Source organism: Lontra canadensis, unplaced genomic scaffold (genome assembly GCF_010015895.1).
Source record: "Lontra canadensis isolate GAN:19392208 unplaced genomic scaffold, GSC_riverotter_1.0 scaffold92, whole genome shotgun sequence".
Lineage (NCBI taxonomy): Eukaryota > Metazoa > Chordata > Mammalia > Carnivora > Mustelidae > Lontra > Lontra canadensis.
In genome coordinates this window covers 6,824,314-6,852,191 of record NW_022631086.1, presented here as the reverse complement: position 1 = coordinate 6,852,191, position 27,878 = coordinate 6,824,314, and the positions used below count along the sequence as shown (strand labels likewise).

The window sequence follows — 27,878 nt, the reverse complement described above, 5'->3', positions numbered from 1 at the left end:
GCACCGTGCCACACCCGCTGACCGTGCACCCGTCCCATGCTGATGCAAGAGAACACACCTGCTTTCAGGAAAAATGTCCTGACATATTAAGTAAGGACGCGTGATACACACAGCCCGACCTCCAGGGGTTCAGGAAGGAGCGGATGGCATGCGTGTGGGCAGCAAGGAGTTCATGTCCCATGAATCTTGGGACAGGACGCATGGGAGTTCCCCTATGTTCTTACAACTTCTCTGCAGGTCTGGAATGATTTTAAGAAAGAACGTTCTTGAAGTGTATTGTTCAGCTCTGCTGGTTATGGGGCTTCATAAACGCGACGTCATGGGCTCGTCCACACGATCGAGCGTCCCTGTTGGGTGTGGGTCAAGTGTTATCTACAAGTCTTCCCACCACACGTCACACATCCGTCCATCTTCATGCCTGGGAAAAAGCCAGTCTAGGCAACGGGCTTCTCAGCAACAGACTTAGAAATCCTGCGGTTAGGCATGTCCATCTAAATAATTGCACAAAGTCCCACGTCCCTTTTAGTCCTAAGAAGCCTTGGGAAGCCCTCGGAGAAGCTCCAGCAGTCGTCTTTAGCCCAATGCCATGCTTACTCTGGGCTCCTGCTCCCGAAGGCACGGAACCCCAGCTGAGGACATGCGAGACTTCACTGCCTAGACCTGGGCCACGCCCCGAGAAGACGGCTGTCCCCCGCGCTCTGCGGCCCGTCAGCTCCTGTCTTCTGAGCTCACGAGGCGGGCGCTGGTGGGAAGCGGCCCTTGTTCCTCTGAGCCGCCGTGCGTGACATTCCCGAGGGCTGAAGCCCAAGACAGGGGGTCTGCTTGCTGCAGTCAGCCTGTCCGTCAGTGACAGTCTGCCCTAGAACCTTCCCAGGAAAAGGCATAAGGGGAGAGTGGACAGAGAGAGGGTCAGCGCTCAGAGCCTGGCGTTTAGTCGTGACAAGTTCTGTGACTGGACACGTCAGCCTCCCCCAGCATCATAACCCAGAGCTGCTGCTTCTACAAGCAGGAAGAGATCCCAGTCACAGACGACTAGACACTGCTATATAATTGGGAGAGCAGGCAACCCCAGTATCAGGTATTTTATAAGCTACCCAGCACAGCCAAGTTGGGGTGCCTCCCCCCAGCAGCTCCTGCAGTAAAATGCAAACTCCTTAGCCTCACACACAAAGCCCGTCTCCATCTGGCCCTTGCCTGGCCTTCCGGTCTGACGTCTGGCCACGACCGCCATGCCTCGGGCTGCAAGCAGCTTAGCCTCGCCACTCCCGGGTCACACTGTGAGTGCTGGGCCACTACATCTGCGTGTGTAGTCCCCTCTGCGGGATCCCTTTCCTGCCTGATGCAGCCCCATCCCTCCCAGGTTGGTTCAGACACCCAACGGGAGTCTGGGTGAGCTGGGCCTCCCCACAGCTGCCCCAGGGATTTAGGCCTCCTCCCTCCAGGGCTCTCCTCACACCACCCTGCCGTGACCTGTCCCCTCCTCCCGAAGGCACAGGCTGTGACATAAATTGCCCCCATGTACCCACAGATGCTCACTGAGTGTCTGTGGGATGGACAACAGGCTTGCTCTGAGGGCGGGGTGATGGGACACCTGGGAGCCTGGTCCTCGGGCCTCATCTTGACAGAGAGAACGTGGACACTGTCCCACTTCACGGGCCTCGTGGAGACGGGCGACGCTCACTCCGGAGAGCCATGCTTTTCCCAATGCAACCTGTGTTCTCGTCTCCTAGACAGTAGAATGTACGTTGATAACATTAACAGCTACCACTTGTGTGCCCTCCGGGTTCTGGAAACTGTGCTGAATTCGACTATGCATCGTGACAGCTCATCTTCCTCATAACCCCGGGAGGTCGACTGTTAATCCCATGTACAGAGGAGTCAACTAAGGCTTAGCAAAGATAGGAACTTCTCAGATTTGTGGGGTTTTGTTTTGATAAGAACTGTTTTCAGAGACAAAAACTTGTCAAAAGAATACGGTTTCCTAAGTGGAGGAGCCAGAACTTGAACCAGAACCAGGTCCTGTCACTTCGGAGCTTGTGCTCCGAGTCACAGGAGAAGCTTCCTGGCGATCAGGATCCTTCTGGCAGCGGCAGCCTGTAAACACGGGAGCAGGTGTGAACACAGACCCGGACCCACGGTGCGTGCGCGGCGCTATCCGGGATTCGGGTCACTTGCCTTAGAAGGATCTTTCCCTCACCCCAACGTCTTATTTTTGAAACTGTTGCACTACAAGCCATTCACATCCTTTTGGGGACATAAATAAATAAATAAATAAATAAATAAATCATGCCCACACAAAGGAGCACATCAAGGGCCTTGTACCCAAGAGCCTAGTAACAGTGCGACAGGGAGAGGGCGAGTGTGGACAAGGTGGGAGCAGCGGAGGGACTAGTCTACCTTGCAACCTCCTCCGGCTGCTGATGTCATAGGACGCTTCAAACAGAGACCTCACTCACCTTGGCAAGACCCGTCTGCACACGCGTGTGACAGGTGAGGAAAATTCCACGGACCACAAGTATACAGAAAATATACTCTCGCTAACCGTACCAGGAAAGCAATTAGCTTTAAGTGTAAGATTTCAGTGTGGCTATTTATAAACTGCAAAGCTATTTACACGGTAAAGAGGAAATCGTGGAAGGTCCACGGTGGCTCGAAATGGTGTCAGGATCCAGGAGCCTGTAGGGAAGGCATCGCTGCCATGGAAACGTGCAGACAAGTCATCGTCCCAAGTCCTCTCTGCCTGTCCCCACCCCTATGCCCTATCCCCAGCAGGGCGCCTCGGTTCCCGGGGGAGCCCCCAGAGGGTGCAACACTGCAACTTAAGATGCTAGCTATCAGCCTAAAAATATGGGCATTTTTCATTTAACGTAAGTAGAGGAGGAGGAGAGGAAAGCCACCAGAATCAGTCCTCGGGCTTGCCACAGATAGTTCCGGGAGGAGGGGGACTGCACACCATCCCTGAGAGCTGCCCTCCTTGACGCCCTGTGAAGAAGACACACTCTCTCTTTGATGGTGGATACGGTTTCAGAGGGTAAGCACGGGTACGAGACCCAAAGGTTAGCAAATCCTTTGTAAGATTAATGAACACTAAAGCCTTTGGAAGCTTATTTTGAAGAAACCACGGTGGTTCTACGGAAGCGAATGTGATGTATCTAGAAGGTGCCACAGCTGCCAAAAAGCGAGCCCCCTGGACCCCCACCGAGGCTGCCCGTGTCAGGTTGAGGGGCAGCTGTTCCAAGGCAGGGTCAGGCGGCATCAAGTGGGTCAAGCTGGGGACTGAAATTAAGGAGGGGAACGACGGACCACTTTTGCTTTGTTTTGGGAAGAGGGAGACCAGGACATGAGGAGTCCTAGGAATGGGGTGGAAGATGACAAAGGGCTGGAAGGCCTCGGACAAGACACAAGGGAGAGAAGAAGCTTCTTGAAGGTCTGGGGAATCAGAGTCACTCTGACGCATCCCCTGCCACACCCCGCAGACAGCCAGTCTGTGAGGCAAGGAGGAGACCTCGGGTAATCGTGGCCATCCCAAATCCCGGTCTCAAGGTCAGTGTTGGGGGTCAGAAGGACCTAGAACTGGACGCAGGGGCAAAGGGGATGAATTTCAAAGGCTCCTTCCCAATTCCGAGACTATCACGACCACCTCCATTTCTGGATTTCTTAAAAAATCTTCATGTGAAATCTAACTTTGTGTCCTGCTTCCTTTTCATCCCCTCCTTACTTGATGTTTGCTTTTTATTCTTCTAAATACACAGCTCCAGAACTTTCAGAAGGAAAACTCCAAACCTAAAGAAAATCAAATTTCAGAAACCCTTTTTGGAATGTCTCCAACGGGTAAATCATACTATAGAGACAGAAAGTAGAATGACAGTTGCTTTGGCCTCGGGGAGAGCTGGGAGGGCCTGGGGAGGGGTAACAGCCAGTAAGGACAGGGTTCCTAGCGGTGATAAACCCTGTAAAATTAGTCACAGTGATGGTTCCATGACTCTGTAAATGCACCAAAAACCGCTGAATTGTACCTTTAAATGGGTGCAGTTTATGGTATGTAAATTAGATCAAAATAAAGCCATTTAGAAAAACTGTCTTGGGATGAGCTCCAGAATCATCTTCCCCCTTCTAATCAGGCTCAGGGGTGTCTATGCCGTCACGTAACGCCACCAGCCGTCCTCACACATCTTAGTCATTCCTTTCTGATGGAAGACTGAAGGCCAGAGAAGCTTCTCCCTCCCCCAGAAGTGAGACCCCCAGGAGACCCTCACGCCTCCACTTCACTCCAAGAGCTAGTATGTTTCCTTATCAAGGCTGCCCATGGCACAACGATGGCCACAGGGTCAAGTCAAGTCAAGGACCGGGGAAAGACCCGGTGGTGTGAAACACCCCCCAAGCCCCTGGCAGATGGCCCTAAGCTTCCTGAGGCTCCAACCACCATCACACAGTGTAAGAGGAGCCCAAGCCACAGAGGCCTGGGCGGGGAGGCCTTCCGGGCGCGCAGACAACCGCTTCGGCCAGAGGGGAAGATCTGGGGTCGACGCTGAGGAACCTCAGACCCACTCAGCCTGTGACCTGCGCGGAAGGAGCTCGCGAACGAGACAGTGCCCGGGTCCACGGACAACAAACATGTCCTTGTAACGTGGTACCACGCCCTGAACGCTCCCCGGGGGGAAGAATGCCAAATACCTCTGGCACAGACCAGAGCCCTGTTTTAGACCGCAAGGTGTATTTTTAGAAATCAGGGGAAAGTTCCGTGCCATTCTCACGTGTCCCCAGAGCAGGGACTCTGGCCATCGGACCTGCTGTATGGCCACTAGGGCCCAAAAACCTCTCAAAGCTCCGTGGGACAGTCACAGCTCTCAAAACACATCTTTAGCCGTGTTCCCAATACACTGAACTTGGGGGCTAACAAAGTCATTCTACTTAATTATGTGATGCAGCTCGCTTCTCAGCAAAGGCCTCCCTTCCCAAGTCACGGGCATCGACAGCAAGTTCAGGGTCAGAAAATCAGATACAACATATGCATTTCAGTATCTAAACACACGTACACGCACACACACACACGTGTGCACACTTCAGCAGCTCAGCTCAACCCAGCGGGGCCGGAGGAACGAGCTGAGAAACTGAAGGAAATACGGTTAAAAGCAACAAACCACAGTTGTTCAGAAGAGAGAGGCAGGTGACTTACTTTTCTCATTACCTACCTGAAGCCCTGGCTGCTCCCAAAACAGCGGAACGGAGCCTCTGATCTGGACAAAAGACGACACTCCGTCATCCATGTAAATCGTCTGCACCGCAAGGAAACATAAAGGGAAAGTATTCCTCAATGAAACCGAATGTCCTGGGGCCGGGTAACGGGATCCGGCCGCCTGAGACCCGACACCAGCCCGAAAGAAGGGCAGACAGCAGACTTCTGCGCCCTCTGCTCCCCTGGCCAGCCTGGCCTCGCCGCTCCCTGACCCACAGGCCAGCCCCGTGTGCTCACGGGCGTGCTGGCGGCTGACCAGCCTGCGAGGAGTCTGCGGCGGGCACGGGGCCTCGGGGGGAGCCGCAGCTGCCCGGGACTAAGGAAGCCCAGCAACGCCTCCCCACTGCCGCCGCAGGGACAGAGGCAAATGTGCTCTGGAATTTAACTAAGACCTTCCTCAGAGCCCTCTGTTTTCACCTCGTCAACTCGCTGAGTAGCCGAGAGCAACTGGAAAGGGTTGGATGAAACCAACAAGCGATGGCCAAAAGACCGGGGTGACCACACGAGTCTCGGAGTCTGCCCTTGACAGTGCAGGCCAAGACTTGACTTGAACTAGCAGTCGCTGCTGGTCGTATGCCACCGTGTTCTTAAACCCTCCACGATGTCAACATACACGGCACAGCTTTCACAGGGTTCCAGGGGGCTGGGGGGGGGGAGGGGGCTCCTGCCTGGAAGCAGGGGATACTCACTGGCTAAAGAACGGATCTCCCCCCCAACACACACCATTATTTTGGGGGGTACCAGCTCCTCTGCCTGCACGTTCCCCCCAACACTGTATGCAAGGGAGCGTTACAGGGACAAGAAGTGCAGTGCTGAGAGCATCACGTGGGGAAGCTGCTGGGCTGATCAGACGCACGGCCCTTTATCTGAGTAATTCTACCCTGGCCAGCCTGGGCAGCGCTGCCAATCCTTTCCATCTCTTACCAGCCTGCTCCCTTACAGGGTAGCTTTCCGAGCAGCTAGATCTCGCTCAGATCACACATGCATTAGTAATTCAGTGGCGGACCTGAGCATCGGACCCGCAGCTCCCTGGGACAACAGGAATTACGGGAGCCTTGTACCTACGGAGTTGAGCTGAACTCCTCTTTCCTAAGGGAAAAGCATCAGGTTAAGAACTGGTCTGCTTCTGGATACAGACTAGCAGCAAATTGGCTTCCCCCTATTATTCTGCTCAAAATAAGAACAAAAACAAACAAACCCAAAACCAAAAACCAAAACCAGGGGCATCTGGATGGCTCAGTCTGTTAAGACGTCAGCTCAGGTCATGATCCCTGAGCCCTGGGATCCATGCCCATATTGGGCTCCCTGCTCAGCGGGGAATCTGCTTCTCCCTCCGTTTCTGACCCTCCCCCCAGCTCATGCTCCCTCTCTTTCTCTCATAAATAAAATCTTAAAACAAAAGAAAGCAAACCACCAAAAACAGAAAAAAGAAACAGATTGCTTAAACTCATGCAGGCCTCATTGACTACAGTGAGATCAAGAGCACACAGGTCTAGGTGACTGAGAATGAAACCAATTTCGCCAACATTTCTCTATCAGGATAGCCCTTAACAGCGCCAGGACCTGATTTAAGCTATGGAACGCTTACCCTTCACTTAAACATGTGCTAAATGAGCTGCTTCTAGCATCAGACCACACTCCTCTTGAGCCAGAACTTGCGCAGGCAGAACAGGTTTCAGAAAACACCCACCAGGAGGCCCCACACTCCAGACCCCACCCCGGGTCGGGAAGAAAAGCCGCCTCTCACTCTCTCCACTCCTCCCTCCCACGTGAAGATATTCCAGTGCTGCGTCCCATTCATCATCGGGACCACGTTCTTTGTTGCCAAGGTGATAAGACAAAACCAGCAGTGGGTTTGTGGCACTTTCCTTCCTGAGCTGAAGAACACAGGTTTTCATACTCCCTGCAGCCTTGATGCCTCGCCTCCCAGAAGTGGTTTTCCCAGAGGTTGTTGGGGTACAGGGGGAGGGGAGAGGAGGGTGAAGGAGGAAAGTGGGTCAGCACGTGGGCTCTGGGACAGCACCTTCCACCTGCCAGCTCCCATGTGCCCAGCAGGGTGACCCTGGGCACATTCTTTAACCACTTCGGGCCTCAGTTTCCCTCTCGGTGGAGTTACCGTCACCCGGTCACAGGGAGGAGTAAATGAGTAATGAGGGAAGGTGATCCCAGCACGCGGTGGTGGTTCGTGGCTCTTGAGGGCAGGAGAGCACTGGCCAGGAGTGCGGATGAGGCCCCTGCAGAGGACTGACAGACTGGAGGGCCCGTTGCCTGGTCTTGGCAACTCGGGAGCGGCCCCTTTCTACAGAGTGGTGGGAGCAGAAACCCAAGAACCCTAAAAACAAAGGGATAAGGCAGGGACTCTTGAAACCCAACTGGTACTCTTTCATCTGAAAGTCTTTTGCTCAATTCCCATTTCCAGGCGAGGGGTTTGCAAACCAATGCTTTCCAAGTGGGCTGCATTCCTGGGAGGACATGCAGCTGACCTCACCTGTCCGGACTGATCCGTGCCCTTATCTTTAATAGCCAAATATTCTTCCTTTTTTTTTTTTGTCTTTTAGTAGACCAAAGGGACTTTTTGGGGTTTGTTTTTCTGCCTGGTGAGTCAGAGCAATCCTACTAGGTATGACTCACAACAGAGCTGAAAGGACTCCAGGCTTCTTCCCAGGAAGACTGAGATGAGGTCCACAAATGCATGCACCACACACACACACACACACACACACACACACAACAACCCCCCCCACACGCACTCATGACAATGCACACACGCCAATGCACACACATGGAACCCCCCAAACACGCACTCACACCAATGCACACACCTGTGCATGCACACACACGAACCCCCCCAACATGCACACTTACACACTACACATGCATGTGCGCACACACACGGTCCGCCTCAGAGAAGAAAATGGTTCCTTCCTCTTAGGGAAAATGTTGAAGCAGGGCAGAGCGGGTGGAGCCGAAAACCTCTCCCTCTTCTGGCTCCGTGAGCGTTTAGCTTAGGAGAGACCCTGCCTCAGGGACTCACCCGCTCTCTGTCTAGTCCCACCATTTGCGAAGGAGCACAGCGCCGCAATTCATCAGCCCCCCTCAAGCATTTAGTGGAGGACCCCCACTCGCATACGGCCACGGGCTGGGGTCTGGAGAGCTTCACTTCCCAGCAGGGGCCTGGGATCTGTGGGCAACAGCCAAGAGGAGCCAAGAGGACCCGGCTGAGACCCCTCCCCGCCACAGCTCAGCACGTTTCCTCCAAGAAGTTGCCTGCCACTCTCTAGTGAGGAGCCTGTGTCCCAAAGCCTGCCCCTTTGGGGGTCACAAAGCAGGCAGCCCCATGAGCTGGAACAAATCAAGCCCACTCCGCCTCCAGCATCCCTTTGATTCAAAGTCCTCAGGATGCAAGCCGCACTCTGCCATCCCCCTGAGCAAAGCCACCGAGACTGCAGGGAGGTGCACGCGACCCCACAGCACCGTCCTGACCCCGGCCAGCCCGTCTCGGTTCCGCCAGCACCTGGCAGCGGGCCAGGCGGGCCCCCGGGAGCGACTCCCCCAGGTGCCCAGCACATCACCACAGTCCTGATGGGCCAAGTTCAACATGGGCTTCAGTAGGCCCCCCGCTGGTTCCTCGCTGCTCCCCCTCCCAAGCTGCCCCAAGGGCCGCAGGTGCCTGCAGGCTGCTCGTGTCCCGGGGCACTGGTGCCCAGAAGCCCCTTGGGCAGCAGGGAGCGGAGGGAGGGAGGGAGAGCTGTGCTTGGCAAGAACACTGGTGACGTGCACATTCCACTTAGGAAAAGATTTCTGTGCTAAAAACAAACTTAGATCAACCTACGGCTACAAAGGTCCGTAAACAAAACCACTGCAGGACCGCAGAGACGGAGAAAGTGGCTGTCTTGTTCGAGAGGGAGCAACGGGAGGTTCTGGTCTCTTGGGGAGCAGCTGCCTCCCTCCAGCCACGCCTGCTCATTCTGAAAACACTTCAGGAGAGGAGACAAGCCCCAGGGGCAGACGCTCCCCGCTTCAGGAAGTGGCTGACCCCCCCCCCATTCAGGCTGGGCTGGCTCCCCAGGGCACGGTCGGTCGGGGTGTCCCTGAGCCCGATGCTTTCCTCGGGAAGCGCACACCCTCACCACCGCCCGCAGTCTCCTCTGTGCCTTCCTCCCGATCCAGGGCCACCCCACGGGCCCCTGCCCTCCCTTGCTCTGTCGGCTTTCCCCATCCCTCTGCAGGCAGGACTGTGGGGAGCACTCCCAGGACGATGAGGGGGCCTGTCCTGCTCCTGCGGCCTCCCTGCCTGAATGGGCTCACAACCGCACTCAGCCGAGGGGCTCAGAATTTGCTCCCCTGCTGACAAGGACACACCTGGAGTCAGCTCTGGGGACCGACTCTTGGCCACGCCCCACCCCACACCATGGTGGTCACACTGTCCGGGGCTCTCTGAAGGCATGAATCATCCTGGGAGAGCACCGGGTCTGCTGGGAGTAGCCCCACAAAGAACTTTGGGTGCAAAGCCACCATGACCCCCTTGCCCCATTACACATCCCATAAAAACAGAATCACCACGGGCCCAAGGAGCCATGCCGGTCCCAGAGAAGGTCCACAATCACCGCCCATCTCTGGGGAAGCAGAGGGTGGGGGTATCCGGCTGCCTGTCGGCTTGCCCACGGCCTCTGGAGCAAGGCAGGGTTGAGGGTTTCATCAAGGCAACCTCTGCCTGATCCAGAGTCCGGAAGAGGAAATTGGAGAAAAAAAAACAGAGCAGGAAGACCAGAAAGCCTGCGTGAACCAGGAAATCCCTCCTCCATCCTGAGAAGGGAGGCAGGTGGTGGCCATTTAAATCATGGGGCTGTGAGCTCCAGGAGCCAGAGGGCAGGCCTGAGGTGTCTCTAAGGCCTTGCCGAGCCGGCATCAAGGCAACAAGGTCCCCGTCTCTGAACCCAAGCAATCAGGCCCATGGGACAAATGCCAGTCACCAGGTCCTCGTAGATGAAATAACCAGAGCAACGTTCCCAGCCCTGGTCCGTCGAAAAATGAGAACAGCAGTACAGTATCGACATTTTCCATAAAGCTGAATGTACTGCATTAAAAGTACGATCCCTTAACACTGATGTCTTTATGGCTCAACTATGTGCCCCCAGAAGAGATGTTGAAGTCCTAACCCCTAGCACCTTGGAATGTGACCTTACTTGGAGACCATTACTGCAGAAGCAGTTAAGATGGGACATACTGGACAGGGCGGGCCTCCTCGTTAAAGGGGAGAGGGCCACCACATGGAGGTGAGGCAGAGAGAGGAGGGCTGTAACGAGGGCCCCCCCCCCCAGGGCTGGAAGAGACAGGAAGGATCCTCCTCTAGGGGCTTCAGAGGGAGCATGGTCCCACCAACACCCGGATTTCGGACCTTGGCCTCCAGAATCATGAGACAATAAATTCTGGTTCTTTTAAGCCCTGTCCGTGGCACTTTGTTTTAGCAGCCGACATCTACAGGGTTAAAACGCCCAAAAGGAGGGCAGGTGCTTTTCCAATGACTTACTTGTTAAGATACAATAGATGAGACCCCAATTTTTAAAAAATGTGGTTAAAACTCACAACTCTGGAGAGCACCAAAAAAAAAAAAAGAAGAAGAAGAAGAGTATACAAGGGACTATCTACTGAAAAGCCAGATGGAGAGCAAGGCTGGGGCCAAGCTCCAGTGCCACCAGTGAAACCCTCTTCCATCTGGCTCAGTTACTAGGTTCGGGGGCACGGATATTTTGATCTGTACAGATAGGCTTTGCACCGCTGCCCCCTGGTTCCCGACACAGTGCTCAGCCCCTGACAGATGAGAAATAATAAAGTTCTGTTGAATGCCCTGACTCAGAACCTCATCACGCAAGGATAAGCATGGGGACAGGACGGTGCTAAGGCAGGTGAGGCCGTGCAAAGAATAGGAAGTACTCTTCATGGCGCAGACATGAACAAGAAAAAAAGAAAATGCCCTCCATCTCGGGGCCACATTTTTTCCTGACATTTTAAACCAGATATTATTTATACCCAGGAGAGCAGAGAATGAACAGAAGTCACAGGCAAGCAAGTGCCCCTGCCCATCACCTGAAAGCTCCCATTCCAAAGTCCTCCTACTTAGCATCCGACTCCAAGAGGACCTCCTCACCGTAAGCCCAAGCTGGCGGTGGCTCTAGCACAGAAAGCAGGTGCTCAGATCTGTGCTGAATTAAACTGGCTCAAGGCCTGGTAGACGCCACCTCTCACAGCTGCAGGAAGGAGCAGATGCAATAAACACGGGCTCTTTGCCGTGTGACACCCGCAGCCATGGGACACCTGTGCCTTTCACGGGGCTTGCCTTTCCTACAATTTATTCCACCTGTTAGTCTACAAGGCGGCCCTACCCTACAGATTTTCAACCTAGAGAGAAAAAAAAAAAAAACCAAAAAAAAAAACGAAAACCAAAAACCAATGTAAGATAGCATCTCTGGGAATGAGAACAGAATCTAGGGGGTAAAAATCAGTGCAAAATTAAGCAGATGGTTATATTCATGGAAGCTGAAACCAAGTGCCTTCCAACATGCCAATTTCGCAACTCCCAGGTGCTGACAGGCTCGGGCTGATTTAGGATAAAAAATGGTTTCTCCTCTCATCCTTGTTTTATTGATTTACTTTTTGTCTCAAGAAAACTTTCCAAGCCTGCGGGTTCATCCCTCACCTGTCCTCTCAAATAACCACCACCCTTTATGACCATGGCAAGAATTCCTGCTTCCTCATAGCTGGATATACCTTGGGGATCAGTTTTAGCCCAGCAAAAGTGGATCGAGAAAGCCAGCCCAGGCAAACCTGAGGCCACAGGTAGAGGCAGAGCTCCAGTGACGCTCTGTTCTCCAATCAGAGGAAGAAACCACAGTGACCAGAGACGACCTCCAACATGCCCGGACCTCTTCTGCCCCAAACGGAAACGCATGTGCACCGCTGGGTCCCCTCCGAGCTACCGGGCTCCACCGACCGGCCCGGGCACTGACCTGCTCAGTCTCCACGAAGTTGGACACGTGGCCATCGTCGTTCACGCCGCGGGTGTGGAAGCGAGCGCCGGCGCGCTCGCAGCTGATGCGGGACACGAGGCAGACCTTGGCTTGCTTGTGCGAGGCGTACACGGTGCGGATGGACACCACGCCGCAGATGACCTTCAGCAGCCAGTCGCAGCAGCTCACCTGGTGCTTCCTCAGGGGCACGTGCAGCAGCTGGTTCCTGAGAAACGGAGCCCCACAGCGACTAGGGTCACGCATCCTCTGGGTTAACACCGCGCCCAAGCGAGTGGGGGAGGGGCAGGTGCACGGCCGGCTCTCCGGCCAGGGATGGGGTGAAGGCGCTCCCGGTGACCTGGGTGCTCGGGATGCGGGGCCGGGAAGTTCCTGAGCTTGTGGGACCACCGCCCCACAAGCTGCAGGGCAGCGGAGACCAAGCAGTATCAACCCGGGACTCCTTCCCTAAGCCACCGCAGGTGTCAGTGTCGGCGTATGGAAAGTCCCTGAGCAGAGCGCGATCCACCCCCACCTTCCGGGGAACATGGGAGGAGCCTTCCTCCAGACCCCCGCCCTCCCCACTTTTAAATCAGAAAGCCCATCAGTAAACAAATTTAATCATAGGCTTGTAAGTAAATAATAAATGATAAAAATAATCACTAAATATATGGATGCTTATTTAAATGACATACATATCCCATGAGGTGCAGCCTATCCCAGAGAGAGCACTAGGAAGCGAATCAAAATAAGTAAGAAAGGATGAGAGGAGCCGCGCCTGCGTGGCTCGGTCAGCTAAGCATCTGCCTTTGGCTCAAGTCGTCATCCCGGAGTATGGCCATAGAGCCTGCCTTGGGCTTCTTGCTCAGTGTGTAGTCTGCTTCTCCCTCCGACCTTCCCCCTTGCTTGGGCTCTCTCTCTCATGTAAGTGAAATATTTTTTAAGAAAAGGATAAGATGGGGGCACCTGGGTGGCTCAGTCATTAAGCGTCTGCCTTCGGCTCAGGTCATGATCCCAGGGTCATGGGATTGAGCCCTGCACAGGGCTCCCTGCTCTGTGGAGAGCCTGCTTCTCCCTCTCCCACTCCCCCTTTTGCTGTGTCTCTGTCAAATAAATAAAGTCTTAAAAAAAAAAAAAGATTAAGATGAAAATAAGAGCAACACAAGTTCTAGTATTTTGTCCCCATATCGGGCGGATTGTTCTGGGGGTCTGGGGACCCCTGGTGTCCATGATGATAAGGATGGGAATAAAAGCCAACATTTACCAAGTGCACCGAGAACCATTCTGAGTGCTTTGGGATGAATTAAGTCACTTCATCCTCCAAAGGCCCTACGTGAAAGGTATTATCATTCAGCCCATCCTACAGATAAAGAAACTGAGGCACAGAGACGTGAAGGACTTGCCCAAGGTCTGGGAGCCACTAAACGGCAGCGAGGAGCTGAGAGCCTGTGCTCGTCATCGGTCCCGCCAGCCCTAGGCCCACCTCCTCCCTCACGGAAGGCCCCACAAGTACCCGCCGCACCTGGGAGAGCCACTGCCCCCTCTTGCCCTCACTCAGCTTCCCCAACTCCCGCTTGACCTTACTCAGCCCCAGCGGCCACTCTGAGAAGAGAGGCCTTGGAGGGGTCCCAGGACCCCCAATACTCCAGGCCAAGGTCTGTTCGGGCCTCTCAGGAGACCCAAGCGGCACCCTCCGAGGCCTCTCAGCCTCTCCCAAGGAGGCAGGAACCTTCCCAGAACGCTCTTTCCCACGGGGTGCTAAGCAAATCTAGATCACAATGCCCTATTTGTTTAAAAAAGGCAGCGCGGTTCCTGCCCTGCCCGAGAGCCTTCTTCCCAGATAGCAGCCTTCTCTCATTTCTCCAGAAGGGCCCTGTGAGCTCTGCGGTGTCTCAGGTGGCTTCTCCAAGCGGTGAGGCGCCCGAGGTCTCAGGCCAGCCCCCCACCACCGTGAGTAGGACACCGAGAAACCCCACCCCTCAGGGAGCAGCCACGTGGGGCCCCTTCTGAGCTCTCCTAGCCACTGTGTTTGTCCGCTGGAAAAATGATGATGATGGAGTTACTCCTTCACAAACACACGTTCTCTTCTTCTGAGTCACTCTCTAAAATTCAGATGACGAACCAGCCTTAGTAACAAATTAAATCTGCATATGGCATCAAAGCAAGGCCTCCAGAATATTCCAATCTTCCAGCCACACAGCTATGGCCGCCATCAGTCACCAGGGGTCAGGCAAGGGAGCCTTTTGCTAAATATTGCAGCTCTGAGTCCCTGTTTATAGCCACACTGGCCTGGCTCTTGTCCTCAGAGGAAGAGACCCAGATCTACAAAGGAAAACCACTGTGAGTCTCCTCCCAGGCTTGCATTCCACTGGGAAGCAGTTCTCGGAGCGGTCCATCACCAGACTGGAAAAAGAACTTCCCAGCACCCTGCACCCCTTATTCACCAGCCACGTTCCATGTGGATCCCATCTGACTCCAGATGTGCGTCCAGACCCGGAACGCAGCACCCTGAATGGGCTTCGGGCAATCAAGCCTGTGACTGCTGGGTCGGGGCTGACTCAGCTGCGGTCAGCTCCGTGGGCACCGCCCAAACACCACGCTCAGTGACCTGGCACCCTCCAGACAGCCGCTTCCTCTCAGCTCAAGATACAGTCTGGCCCCTTCCCCAGCCACCACCCCCCACCCCGCCTGGTCCCAGCCTCCACCTCGTGATCTGCGCCCTACCCGCTGCTCTCTGTGGACCCCACGTCTCCAGCCGCAGAGCTGGCAGAAGGCCTGACACCAGGGCCACCTGGTTCCCTGAGCATCTCCTACCGTCCTATGATGTTGCCAAGAAACGTCACAGCCTCTGAGACCTCTCCTTGCCCGTCAGTCCCTGTTGGAGGTGGCCCCATGTCCTTAGCACAGACAGCCCTCCAAATCCCCAGCCTTCGCCTCCCTCACTTCCTGGACCCTCAGGGGTACCAGCTCGTCCCTGCAAAATGGACTTAGTGATTCCCAGAAACACCATCGCCTGGACCTGTTTCTCAGAGAAGGATCCTCCAACCCCAGGACAGGGGCCACCATCATCACCTGGCTGGAAATGCTGAGTCTGGGTCCCGGGGCCCAGACTAGCTGAGTCATAATCTGCGTTGGAACAAGCATAGCGGGACACTCATGGGTATTTTCAAGTTTGAGCACAGGATGGCCCCAAGAACTCAACAAAACCAGACGGTCCAAGAGGGCCTGGTGGTGAGGAGTGCCAAGGCCTGCAGCAGGATATGGTGAAGCCTCTTTCTCCAGGCAGAGGTCAGGCAGCGGTGGGGGGCCCAAAGCACCAAGGGGGGAAAAAAAACATTTATGCATTGAAAGAGACCTCCAAGTTCCTGGGTTTGGGCAAAGGGAGGGAGGCAGGCATAAATTATGGCTGGGAAACTGGGGTGGCTCCAAAGGGCCAGCCCTGGAATTCTAAGAACATTCAGGATATGAGGCATATCGGAGCAATTTCTACAGCTCGTCCCACTGGCTTCTGACTCACTTCTCACCTGTCTCCTGGCAAATCCGAAGGGTACAGCGGTTGACTACCTAGGCCTGGCACTGGTCCACGGAGATCATTGCACCAGCCCTACCTTCTAGGACTTACCAGGGTCATGACCCCCAGGATCCGGAAAGAGCCATAGATAATTTACATATTTATACAGTCAGCCACACCTAGCTATGCCTGTGGAGAAACACCCGAGTAACCCTAAACATACAGAAATCCAGGCGCCTTGGTCTGGGCCTCAGGTATGTGTTACCACATGACTGCTTGGTACCTTCGAAGGCTGACTTGGCAGTTTCCCCATTGCTGGAAGAGCTGGTTTGGCCTGGTGACTAACAGTATAGGATCTGGAGCCAGAATGCCTGGGTTCGAATTTCCTCACTTGTTCAAGCCTCAGTCTCCTTATCTGTAAAATGGGCATAACAAACAGACCCTACCTCATACGTTACTGTGAGGATTTTGAGTTGTTTTTTTTTTTTTTTTTAAGATTTTATTTATTTGTCAGAGAAAGAAAGAGCAAGCACAAGCGGGGGAGTGGCAGAGGGAGAGGAAGAAGCAGGCTCCCAGGGAGCCTGATGCGGAACTTGATCCCAGGACCTTGGGATCATGACCCGAGCTGAAGGCACGCTTAACTCACTGAGCCACCCATGAGGCATCCCAGGATTCCGAGTTATTACCAGCAAGGAAGTTACTAGAATAGGAACACCGTATATAAGCATTTGTGATAAATGTGTGTGCACCAGAGGGTAACCCAGATCTCTGAGAGGACCACAGGGGCACTGAGCATGGCCCGGCACTTAGGAAGCACCCAGTGGGTGTACGCTCTTATGTTCTTTACTCATGGATAGTTTCTTTTCTAAATCTACATTAGACTGCTTTGGACACCTTCCCTGAGCCCAGGGGTGCGGATGGGGGCTTAGCTTTCTTCTCACTGTGTTGAGAGCGACTGGGCTCTCAGAGGTGCCCCAGGATCCTGGGGATGATGTAAAGCAGAAAGCAAGGATGCAAGTGCCAATCAGAGCCCACCCTGGATGTGATCCAAGGGGGATGGGGGCGGGGGGGGGGGGGTAGGTGATGACCCAGGGCTCTCACCAAAAGAAGGAGCTCCCCCACTCGTCGCTGTCATGGCCCTGCTTCTGCGCTCGGACGGTGAGGTCAAAGCTGGACCCATCATTGGGCCATGAGAAGTAGAAGACCCCCGAGTTGAGGATTTTCCTCAAGGCTACGAGGCGGTCCTCCTCCTTGACCTCCTCCTGTAGAGGGTAAAAGTCGGTGGCCGTGATTTTGTAGATTTCAGCCTCTGGAATTCTGCCCACAGATGTGCAGCCTGTCACCAAAACCAGGAAGCTCTGGGAAGCACCACCTGGAAGGGAAATAGACAAGGGGGCTTAGGACCACAATGGGTGGGCGCCAGGGCGCCAGGGGTGCCGGGGCAAGCAGGCGTGGCCACTGCAACCCACTAGAGCCTGAAGCCTGGTTCTCAGAGGGTCGCCTCTGGCCAGCAGCGCCACCACCTGGCAGCCTACTGGAAATGTGAATTTTTGGTCCCATCCAGTGGGGCGGGGCCAGGGGCCAGCCACCTGGGCTGGAACAAGCAGTCAGGCCATTCTGCTGCCCACCAGCCTGAGGGTCTCTGGCCTGGAGCCTTCATGGACCCACAGCCTCTCCCCCTTTCTGCCCCCCAAAGCCTTGCAAATCCGCCATCTCCACGAAGCCTCAGGCATCACCTGGCTCAGGGCCCCCCAGTGGGGTCAGTCCTCCAAGCTCAGTCCCTGGAGTAGCCTCTCGAAGATGCCTGATGGAAGACCTCCCTCTCTGCTTAAATCCTTCCACAGCTCCCACCTCCCCCAGGACTGAAAGGGGAACTCCTTCCAGGCCGACCACCCATCCCTCCCCACCTATGGACACCCATGGTCCCGCGGCTCCTCAAATATGCCTTATGCCCTCACACCCCTGAGCCTTTGCCCAAGATGCCATCTCTGCCCGGGAAACCCTACCACATTCTGCCCATCAAGGTCTTCCCCACTCGCCTTCCCCGTCTCCACTTCCCAGAAGAGTCACAAACCTTTCCAGGGATCATTAGGGCCACCCTAGCTCAGTCCCTCCTTTCCAGGAGAACTCCTCTCCGCCCTTCAGGGAGCCTGCCCTGCTCTCCCAAGACATGGCTGTGTGCCCCCCCGCCCCCTGCCACAGGCCAACAGCATCCCTGTTAGTCCTCATATATGCAAAGCTAACAAGCTTGTTCCCAGATGTATTCCCAGTAGGTTGGGGTTTCTTTGGGGCAGGACCCCGTTTCATTGTAATATCCCAGCACGGCACACGGCCGACAGACGAATACTTCCTACATTACCCAGGGAGAGGGCGGCTCAGGCCTCCCCACTCCCCCGTGAAATGATCCCCCATACCACTGCCCACCAGGCTGCCAGGAGCACGAGGGAACCTCTCCAGGGACCCCATCAAACCTGCCTTGTCTTCTGCACCCCTCACTGCACAGGGCAGACAAGCACATGCTGTGGGAGCCAGGGGTGCGTGGCAAGGCTCTGCTCTGGAGACAGCGGGGACAGTGCCCCTGCCCCGTTTCAGGAGAGGCCCAGTCACTGGGATGACCAGCTGGCCTCTGGGGGGCTGGTGTGGTTCTGGTCCAGAGGACAGTCTTCCCACCCGCTAAGATTTAAAGGACCTGTAGCCAGCAAGGTCTACTCCCAGTGGTCAGAGATCATTGTCTGGGCCCATGATGACCAATGTTTCAGACATTCTGATAAAAGATCCTTAAGTCCCAGTGCTCATTCTGTCCCCCTACTCCCTCCTCACACCTGGTAGGAGGAAGGGTGCTGCTCGGGGCCAGGACATGCCTGGATTTTTCTTAAAGATGCCTTCATCCTGTGTCACCACTCCTAGCATGCCTGCTGGGGGGACCACAGAGCGACCTTATCAGCTCCCATCCCACCTCCCCAGGCCAGTTACCAGGAAACTACTTTAAAGCAACATAAGAATAAGGCAGCTATGCTGTGGACAGCGATAGGGGGTGGGGGGCTTGGGTTTCCTAAGCAGGATAAGTATCACTTCTGGGCGACAGGTGGGGTTAAAGTGGGCTGGATGTCCTCGAATTACAGCCTCACAAACACAAATGTTCCCATAACCTGTGCTAGAACCCGTGCCCAGGCGTCTCTTCTGCCTCTTTCCATGTGCTCAGTGCAGGGAAAGCAGAGTTCAAGACCGTTCAGAGGCGTGGCCAGGGGACAGCCCCTGCGGTCTAGGCTACGAGCCTGAGAAGGGATTCTGTAGAGAGTGGGGTCCAGGAGAAGCACAGAAAACTATGTCTCTCCAGCCAAGCTGTGAAGTGGATTTCGAGCAGTACTTCCTCAACAGCCTCTGCGTGGGGGGACCAAGTCCCTGGCAAGAGTCCCAGGTGGCTTTGAAGACAGTAGGCATTTCCTGTGCAGGGCAGTGGCCAGGGGGAGGTATGAAGGGGTGGCTGCAGCAGGCAGGAAAAGGCTCTTAAAATAAATGAGAATTGGAGCTCAGGATGAGGGGCTCAGGAGAGGGCACAGGTGAATTTAAGAAAAGCCACCACAGGAGTGCACTGGAACAAGCACTATGATAACAGAGGACTCTCGGTTCTGGCACTCCCTGGGCACTAGGTGTTGTTCCTTGAACTTCCTCTGGACAAGCCCATGGGGGGCCGGGGAGGAGGCACCACTTTTAGTCCCATTTCACAGAGAGGCAGATGGAGGCACAGAGAGGTTAAGAAGCCTGCCCAAGGTAACAGAGTGGGGCAGCTGGGATTGGAATCCACTTTTGGGCTCTACCACCTGGGCAAGTGACTCAGGCTAAGTCTGCTTCCAGATCTGGCACTCTTTACCTAGATCCTTGCTGAAGGACAGCCCATGTGCCTGACAAGGCTGCCATTTCACATGTGAGGGACTGTCCCCAGGCAGAAGCCACATCGTCCACCCGAGGCACGGCTAGTCTGCCATTGGACCCACAATGCACACATGGGTCTCCCCTCCCCGGCTCCCTTGGGCTCCCAGGTCTGGGGGCCTCCAGTCCTGCTGGCTTACTGTCCCACAAGGGGTGTGGCTGACTAATGTGCCATTCACTCACTGGACACCATGAGTTTTCATTATTAGATTAAATGGCTGTGAATAATACATTTTATAGCATATGCTAAACATTGATGCGTGACAATAAAACCGTTGTGGGCCTCTTCACCAGGATCCAGTGGGATCTAGATCCTGCTTTAATCAGGGGAGGCATGAATCAGTTCTTTAACAGATGGGATTTCCCTTGTCTTTCCATTCCACGCCCCCCGGAGTTGCATCCTAATGTCATATTTTGTGCTTCTGTGTCTCTTGACCATACCGGGCAGCAATCTGATCCCGACACTGGACGTGTTTAGAAGACTCGGACTTGCGCCATCACTGCAATGATTTTGAGTCAAACAATATAAACAAAGTGCTTTGCTAAAGAGTAATTTAACGTAAAAAACCGAGACTTGTTGGGAAGGTGGATGGGACCTCTGGATCTGCACATCCACGGGTAAATAGTATTTATTAGCAGAGAGCACGCCTGGGTCAGAGGTCGCTGGCCACAGTCAGGGAGAGGTGACCGGGAGGACAAGCAACAGGTCACGGGCCCAAAGGTACAACAGAGCCAGAAGGGATCACATACACACACAGGGACAAATACACCCCTCCAGATGGCAGGAGGCCCACGCTCCAGGTGAGTCTTGCGGGCCGAGCAAGCAGGGTGCAGAAGCGGGAGGCAACCACCCCACCACGTACTGTCTAGGAGTGCCAGGGTTTCAGTTTGAGAAGATGAAAAAACTTCTAGAGACAGACGGGGGTACAACAATGGAAATGTCCTCAGTGCCCCTGAACTGTCCACTTTAACTTGGTTACAATGGTACATTTTTATCGTCTCTGTATTTTGCCACCTGCACAAAAACCTCAGAGACCTCCATGCTGATTCAGAAATGCTCGCCCTCGAGGGAGCTGCCTTTAAAACCCAACTCCAAGGCCCGGCTGTCCCTAGGCCCCTGAGCCTGGCAGCGAGCCGGCAGCGACCAGGTCCCTGCCTTGTCTCGCTGAGGCCACTGTCATCTGGCTGGGAAGGGCTGGCGCTGGGAGCACGGTGAGTCATGGGCAGACACAATGCTGTTTGTGCGGGGACAATGCCGGGTGTGTTCTGGCCTCTGAGCCTCCTGCTTCCCCTGCGTCTGCATTTCTCCGTTGGCTCAGCCTTGGAGTTCACTCCCCGGCCAGGTTCGTGCCAATCGCCACCCTGAGGTTGCCGACAGACCCCTACTCTCTCCTGCTTATACAGGGCCCTCTCACACTTTAAAGCAGTAGACACAGGACTCAGGAGCTCTAGGCCTGCCCACTCGTGGAGTGGGGGTCCCCAAGGCTCCCCCAGTACCAACCAGCGTGAGTTCTAAATACCCTGCGTCTGCATGCCACGGGGCGCAAGGACCTCTTTCACCTTCCCTTTCTGGAACGTGCAGGTGGCACGTGTGTGTGAGCTGGGAGCTTTCGCCCGCCCCCCCTTCCCCAGCCCCGCTCTGTAGCCCGAAATCCACCAGGGTGGGTTAGTCGCACCATGGAAATTGGCAGACGCTTCCTTCAGGGCTTTTTTCCCCCAGAGAGCTGGACGTCCAATATTCACCAGCACGGCATTGGACGTAGGTCATGAATGATTCTAAGACTGATAAAGGCCGTATCGTTTTAAGACTTTCCAGAGAACACTGTGTACCCCAAATCTCCAGACTAAAGACGATCCCATTTCCCTCCCCAGAGACTTTGTCTTTTGTAGTGACCGTCCAGCAGTGAGCCCTCCGCTAGCCTATGCAGGCTAACCACCCACCAGGACTCAGTGCCCTGACCTCTATCCCGCACCTGCTTCTCCCAGAGGGACCCTTCTGCATACCAGCTCCCTCCCCCTCGGTACCCATTTCCAAACCAGGTTTACTCTCCCCTATAAATCTCTTAGGAATTATGTAATACAGAGGTGAGGCAGTTTTCCTGGTTTTGCAGACTACAGTCCTAGAGAGATGAATAAGTACAGAAGGTGAGTGTGTTGTGAAGCTGGAACTAGAATCTGGGAGGGCTGTCCGGTAGGGCTTCACAGGCTGTGCACTGCACAACTCCAGAGCTCGTTAAAGACCTCACTGTATTCAACCCTCGAGGCTATGAAACAGGGAGGCTGTGAGAGCTTAGGTTAAAAGGGAGTTAAATCCTGTAATCGTTGGGATAAATTCTTTCAGCTGCTATACTCTCACTTTCTTTGCTTTGTATCATGTCTACATCAGGAAGCCTGACTCCCCGGCTAATTGTGGGGGCTCCACCCCCTTCCTGCTGGCATTTCTGGGAGGAAGGAGGGACTTAAGATCTCCATGAAAACCTAGAAACCTGGAATAAAGCTTTTAGCATTTTTTGTGCACATTTCTTAGTTTCTAACAGAAAAAAGTTATCTTCACTGAGGCAGATTGAAATTCAACAACTTGCCCCCTGTTATAAGCCTGAGAGGAAGTCTCTTATTTTGTACAGAGACCCTCGGCCTAAAAAAGTCAGTCAAAAGGGAGGCCCATCTCCAGCTTGGGCTGGTTGTCTCAGTGGCAACCCCAAACTGGGATTTCACTCTGCACTGCCCAACACCCTCAACAGATGAGAAGAAAACAGGAGAGCTCTGGACTGGGGACTTGCAGGAGGAAAAGAAAATCAAATTAAAGCCACGGTTTCCTTCAGGAAACCCAAGGGGATTTAAAAAACTGGACAATAACGCCCAATCCTTCCATCTATCCTAAAGATATCCCAGGGCCCTTTCAGGAATGTGTTGAGAACACGCCAAAGAACGCTGACATTCCAAAACTCGGAAGTCATTCTTACCCTCTTGCTCTTGCTTTGGCAGCCCACCTGGGAGGGCAACTCTGGCAGGAAGGGCTGGGGGTACTCAGAGGACAGAGGACAGGAGAACGGGGGGGGGGGGGGGGGGGGACCTGAGCGACCTTCATGCTAAGCCCCCAGGGGCTCTGCTCACTCACTCCTGGGGGAGGGCCAGGTGGGGAGCACAGGCGGCAGGAAGGGAGCAGGGCCTTGCCTCAGGCCAAGGGCAAGATGGTGATCTCCCCAGCAGGTGGTCTTCTCTCTCCACCTCCTTGCCCTGGGGTGATTCCACGGAAGCCTGCCCAGATCCTGGGCCAGGAGCCCCACAGACACCCTGGCCCACTCTGACAATATTTCTCAAGGTTAAAGTCATCGCCTCATGCAAGAAGTGTAGCCAGGATTCAGAGTGGGGGGCTGTTGAGAGCGACTCCCTGTAGCCGATCTCAAATCATAGTCCAGGGAAAAGACGCCCTCCTCTGGGATGAAGGAAAGGTACTGCTCCTTCTGACCTTGGAAGTTCAACCTTCTCTGCCCCCTTTCAAGACAGAACAGCCCGGTTGGTTGACAACAGCCCCAGGTGGTTGACAACAGCCCCAGGTGGTTGACAACAGCCCCCGGGTCCAGAAGGCACATGTTTAAAACCCAGGTCACCCCTGGAGAACTGCCTGACCTTGGCCAAGTTACAGCCCTGCGCAAAATCCAGGTCTGGGTCAGATGCAAACCGGATCACTGATTCATGTAGCGGAAAACCACTGCCGGTTATAACTGTAAAATGTCAACAACGGTTAACACATCCTAAGAGCCAAGACGCTCTAATATGTAAAAAAAAAAAAAAAAAAAAGTCACAGAAGAGACAAAAAAAAAACAGCACTTAAGTTTTCCGAGCTTCTCTGTCTGGGTAAAGCAGGACAGGAACAGCGTGACTGCATTAAAACAGTGCCCGGCACGTGCGCCATGGAAGGTTAGCTGCGCCCTCACATCACCGTCGCGGAGGCCAGGGCCACCGGACTTTTTTGTGACCTCACTAAAATCACTAAGGGGAAAAGTCCCACAGAAAACCTGGGTTGGGCAGCACGTTTTCAGGGAAAAAGCCAAGTGTTTGGAGGCAACTCCGTCTGGGTTTGAAGCCCAGCTACGCTTCTTACCCAAGGCAATCACTTTAACCCTCTGAGCCTGTTTCCATTACTGGGAATAGTGGAAAAGAGGCAACATCATATTGGCTTATTTTTAGGACTAAATAACTAAATAACTAAATAAATAATAATAAGTTAACACATATCTAGCCCCGAGGAACAAAACAGACATCGGAGGCATGCATGTTGTCGTGGGACTACTGAGCGCTTTCCCTACACACGATTTGAAAATGACTGGTGGACTCAGAGATCAGGAGAACCCATCCCCGAAAGAAAAGACCCAGAAAAGTAATGACAGACAACGTGCCATTCTGTCGCCTTAAAAAAAATTCCCCGTCTGTGAACGCAGCTGCTGTGGGACACGGGGGAACATGCTCAGCTCGGGGGAAGCCGTGTGCCCCAATCTGATCCACTCCCAGCCATTCTCATTCTGGGGTGCAGGACTGAGAAGAAGAGATGTCACCTGTGCTCTGGCCCGGGCCCCAAACATCCCTGGAGACCAGTGGGTGGGGCCAGCATAAATGAGGTGGCTGAGAGAGGAGGAGGGACACGGTGGCTGCAGACCCCAAAGTGAGGTCCGGGCACAGAGGTGACAATGCAGGGGAAGGCTGCGACCTCCAGTAACAGCCCAGCTGACAGCTCAGCCCCGAGGTTCTCACACGGACAAGGATGCCCGCTGGTTCCTGGGAGTTCTCAGCCTTTTCCAAAGTCAGACTACGCAGCCCATTTTCCAGATGCACTTTCCTTTCCTCTCCCCAGCCCCCCACCGCCAGCATCCGATGGCCCCCAGGGGCTGGGGGCTCTTCTCTCCTCGCTAACACGCACGCCCAGTCCCTGCTCTTCTTCAAGCCACCCCGCCGAGTCCGGGGTTTTGGACTCCCTGCATCCACACCTTCTAGATACAGAGCCCTTGTCAACAACAAACAGCCCCCTGGGGGGACCCCCCCACACCCGACTTTGGAAAAACTCAGGTCCTGGAGGGCAGACCATGAAGGGTCTGAAGCATCCTTCGCACACACCCTCCTCCGCCACCGGCACAGACATGTGAGAATCAGGCTGCGTTCACCTCCTCCCCGGCACGGAGCAGCGGGCACAGGCAAATACAGACACAGTTTAAAAGATGATAAAATAAAATGTCTAAACCCGACAGTCCTTCCAAACGCATGCAGGAGGAGACGCTCTGACAGCTGCTGTCCTGTCTGAACGGGTACTTACCAGATCTTAACCTGAGTTCCCCCAAGCAGCCGTAAGCGTCCGTGAGCTTCCCATACTGGCCTTTAATGACCTCCTTCTCTTCCGGAGCTGGGAGAGAAACACATCACAGACAACATCAGCCTGGGTCTCCGGTCGAGTTCATTCACAGCTGCCTTCCCATCTGGGTCCCCACCCACTGGGAAAAGAAAACGCAGAGACAATAGCTCGGCCTCAAGTGATGCGTGTGGAGGTTTTAGGACTAGCGAATCACCGAGCTGCACATTTAGACCTTCCCACAAACAGCTTGCTCTCTGGGAGCGCCCACAGCTCCCTGGGGGGTGGGGAGGGGAGGGTGAGGAGAGTCCCCGGCTGGCTGTGAGGAGGTGCTGGGGTTCGAGCCAGGAACAGGTGCCTGGGGCCCAGCCCTGTCCGCAGGCTCAGGAACAGGAGCGAGTCATCGTGACCCAGTGGGAAGGACCGTCCTTCCTAAATAAGGTCCCCTGCAGGCTCATCCTGCGAGCATCCACCTGCCCGCGGGGACCTGCTGAGTAACAGACAGGGAGGCTGTGCAGAAGGCCCACGTGCCCCAGGTACTCTGGGCCTGGGCCCGGGGCATCCCCCCGGCACGCTGCCAGAGCAGAGCCCTTGTCCTTGTCCTTTTCCAGTGCCCAGGACAAGACAGAGCCTCGGGAGGAAGCAAAAGAAGAAAGCTGACCTGACAGAGGGAAGGACCCTTTGGAGCCGGGAGCCCTTGACCTTCAAGGACACCAGAGACCCATCTGGCACTGATGGCGGGCGGCAAGCCCTTGGACCCTTCCTCTGAAGAATGTTTCCATACGCAGCGAATGAAACGGGAACCTGGATGAGTCCCCGGATGAGGGCCTGGCAGACCCCGTTAGCGAGGTTCCCTGGGAAAGCAGTCCCTCTGCGTCCGCATGGGCTCCTCATCCCGGGACAGAGGAAGGCCCAGCAGACGCTGCAGCTTCCCAGGGGAGCATCTGGGGGGGTCTGTATCACCCCTACCACCGTGCACAAGTTTTCGGACTATTTTTTTTATGGGGCTTGGAGCCACAGTTTTTGTCAGAATGGCAAAGGAGGAGGGGGGCAGAGGGGCCTAGTAACCTAATGCTAACAATGAGAAGGACTCGGGGGACCATCCCAACCACTCCCTCCACCAGGCCCAGAGAAGGAGCGGCCGCGAGGCGCGTCCCTCCTGGGTCTTCCTGCTGCTGCTGTGGTAACAAATGACCAGACCCCCCCAGCTCAGAACAGCACGTGTCTGTGAGCTGCCCACTGTGCAGGTCAGAAGTCTCCAGACTGGGTTTTACTGGGTTAAAATCAGTGTCGGCAGGATTGCATTCCTCTGGAAACTCTGGGAAAGAACCTGTTTCCTGGCATTTCCCAGCATCTCGAGCCGGCGGTGCTCCCGGGCTCCTGGCCCCTGCCCACCCCCTTTTCAAAGCCGGCAACAGCCACACTCGGTTCTCTCCTCCAACTTTTACTTCTCTTTCCCTTTCCTTTTCCTGTTCCCCTCCTCCCTCTTTTTTTTTTTTTTAAATTTTATTTATTTATTTGAGAGAGAGAGAGAGAATGAGTGGGGCATGGGGCAGGAGAGGAAGAAGCAGACTCCCCACTGAGCAGAGAGCCCCACACGGGGCTCGATCCCAGGACCCTGAGATCATGACCTGAGCTGAAGGCAGACGCTTAACCGACTGAGCCACCCAGGCGCCCCCCTCTTCCTCCTTTGAAGGGCCCTTGTGAGTGTGCTGGGCCCACCCAGGTAACCCAGGACAATCGCCCCATGTCAAGGCCCTTAGCTTAATCAAATCTGCAAAGTCCCTTTTGCCATGCAAGGTGTCACAGGGGCTGAGGACTAGGCTGCCAACCTCTTAAGGGCCCTCATTTCTCAGAGGCCACAGGCTTCCTGCTCCCATGTGGATGATGGGTGAGGGGGGCGAGGTAGCCTCTCCGTTCCCTGCATCTGCTCCTGGCCGAGAGGAACAACATCCTCCCGGCCTCTCCAGAGGCGGTGGCAAGCCCATTGCTGAGGGCCAGGCGCAGTGTCCTCTGCCTACAGAGCCCTCGGGGTAATGGGCCCACGCCCTGATCGAGGACAGCTAAACCCTGTGAAATTCCACCCCCGTGGACCTGCAGGCATGGCCAGCGCAGTGGCACCCGGCACCCGTGCAGCAGAAGCAGGATCGCGGCCCTCCTCTCAGGACACGAGCTGATAAAGCACGAGAATGATTCTGACCCCAGAAATATATATTCCAACCCTCGGAGCTTTACAAAAGTCCTCACACAGAATCTGTAAGCCTCAGCATCAGCCTGTTCTCATGTCAACAAGGAGGATTTGGTGTGTCCCTTTACCTCTGCACGACTTGCTGAAGTGATGTGGTCTGACCCATGCCTCCGAGGTGGGAACGTGCCCACGAGGAGAAGTTCTGGAAACGCAACTGGCCACTTGCCCTGATGGGTGACAGGTGACAAGTGCACGTGTCCCAGCCTGTCACCAGGAACATGGGACCAATACGAGCAACGAAAGGCTCTTCGTCCTCTTATATAGCAGACAAACCAACACAACGCCCCAGGGCCGCCAGGTCCCCCTCGAAGCCTGTGACTGACCGCTTTCCAAATGGAAACCCCTTCTGCCAGACACATGGGGGTCCCCAGCAAGTCGCCACCTTACTGGCCTCAAACAGCATGCGACCATGTCATACGGCGGAAGGCCAGAAGTCTGCAGTGGGTATCTGCAGGGCCCAACCCCCCCTGCAGGCTCCAGGGGACGGTCCTTCCCTGCCTCCTCCTGGCCTCTCGAGCAGCCTGTTCCCAGTCACCCGACACCCCTGCTTGCCCCAAACAACGATACCTCCTCAGTTAGGTTTGAAGGAAGAAGAAATCCATTTTGCT

General features: G+C 54.9%; 1 protein-coding gene across 2 annotated transcripts in view; it reads right to left on the bottom strand.

Annotated features, from left to right (window-relative positions):
• The window catches only part of SYNJ2 (synaptojanin 2), a 94,738-nt gene that overhangs the window by 42,754 nt on the left and 24,106 nt on the right, over positions 1-27,878 (bottom strand). For both annotated transcript variants that reach the window (XM_032836443.1, XM_032836444.1), the window contains exons 2-5: positions 24,990-25,076; positions 16,853-17,123; positions 12,244-12,469; positions 5,193-5,276 (exon numbers count right to left, since the gene is read on the bottom strand). In XM_032836443.1, the coding sequence (XP_032692334.1) occupies positions 5,193-5,276; positions 12,244-12,469; positions 16,853-17,123; positions 24,990-25,076 (668 nt within the window). The remainder of the gene's footprint in view (positions 1-5,192; positions 5,277-12,243; positions 12,470-16,852; positions 17,124-24,989; positions 25,077-27,878) is intronic.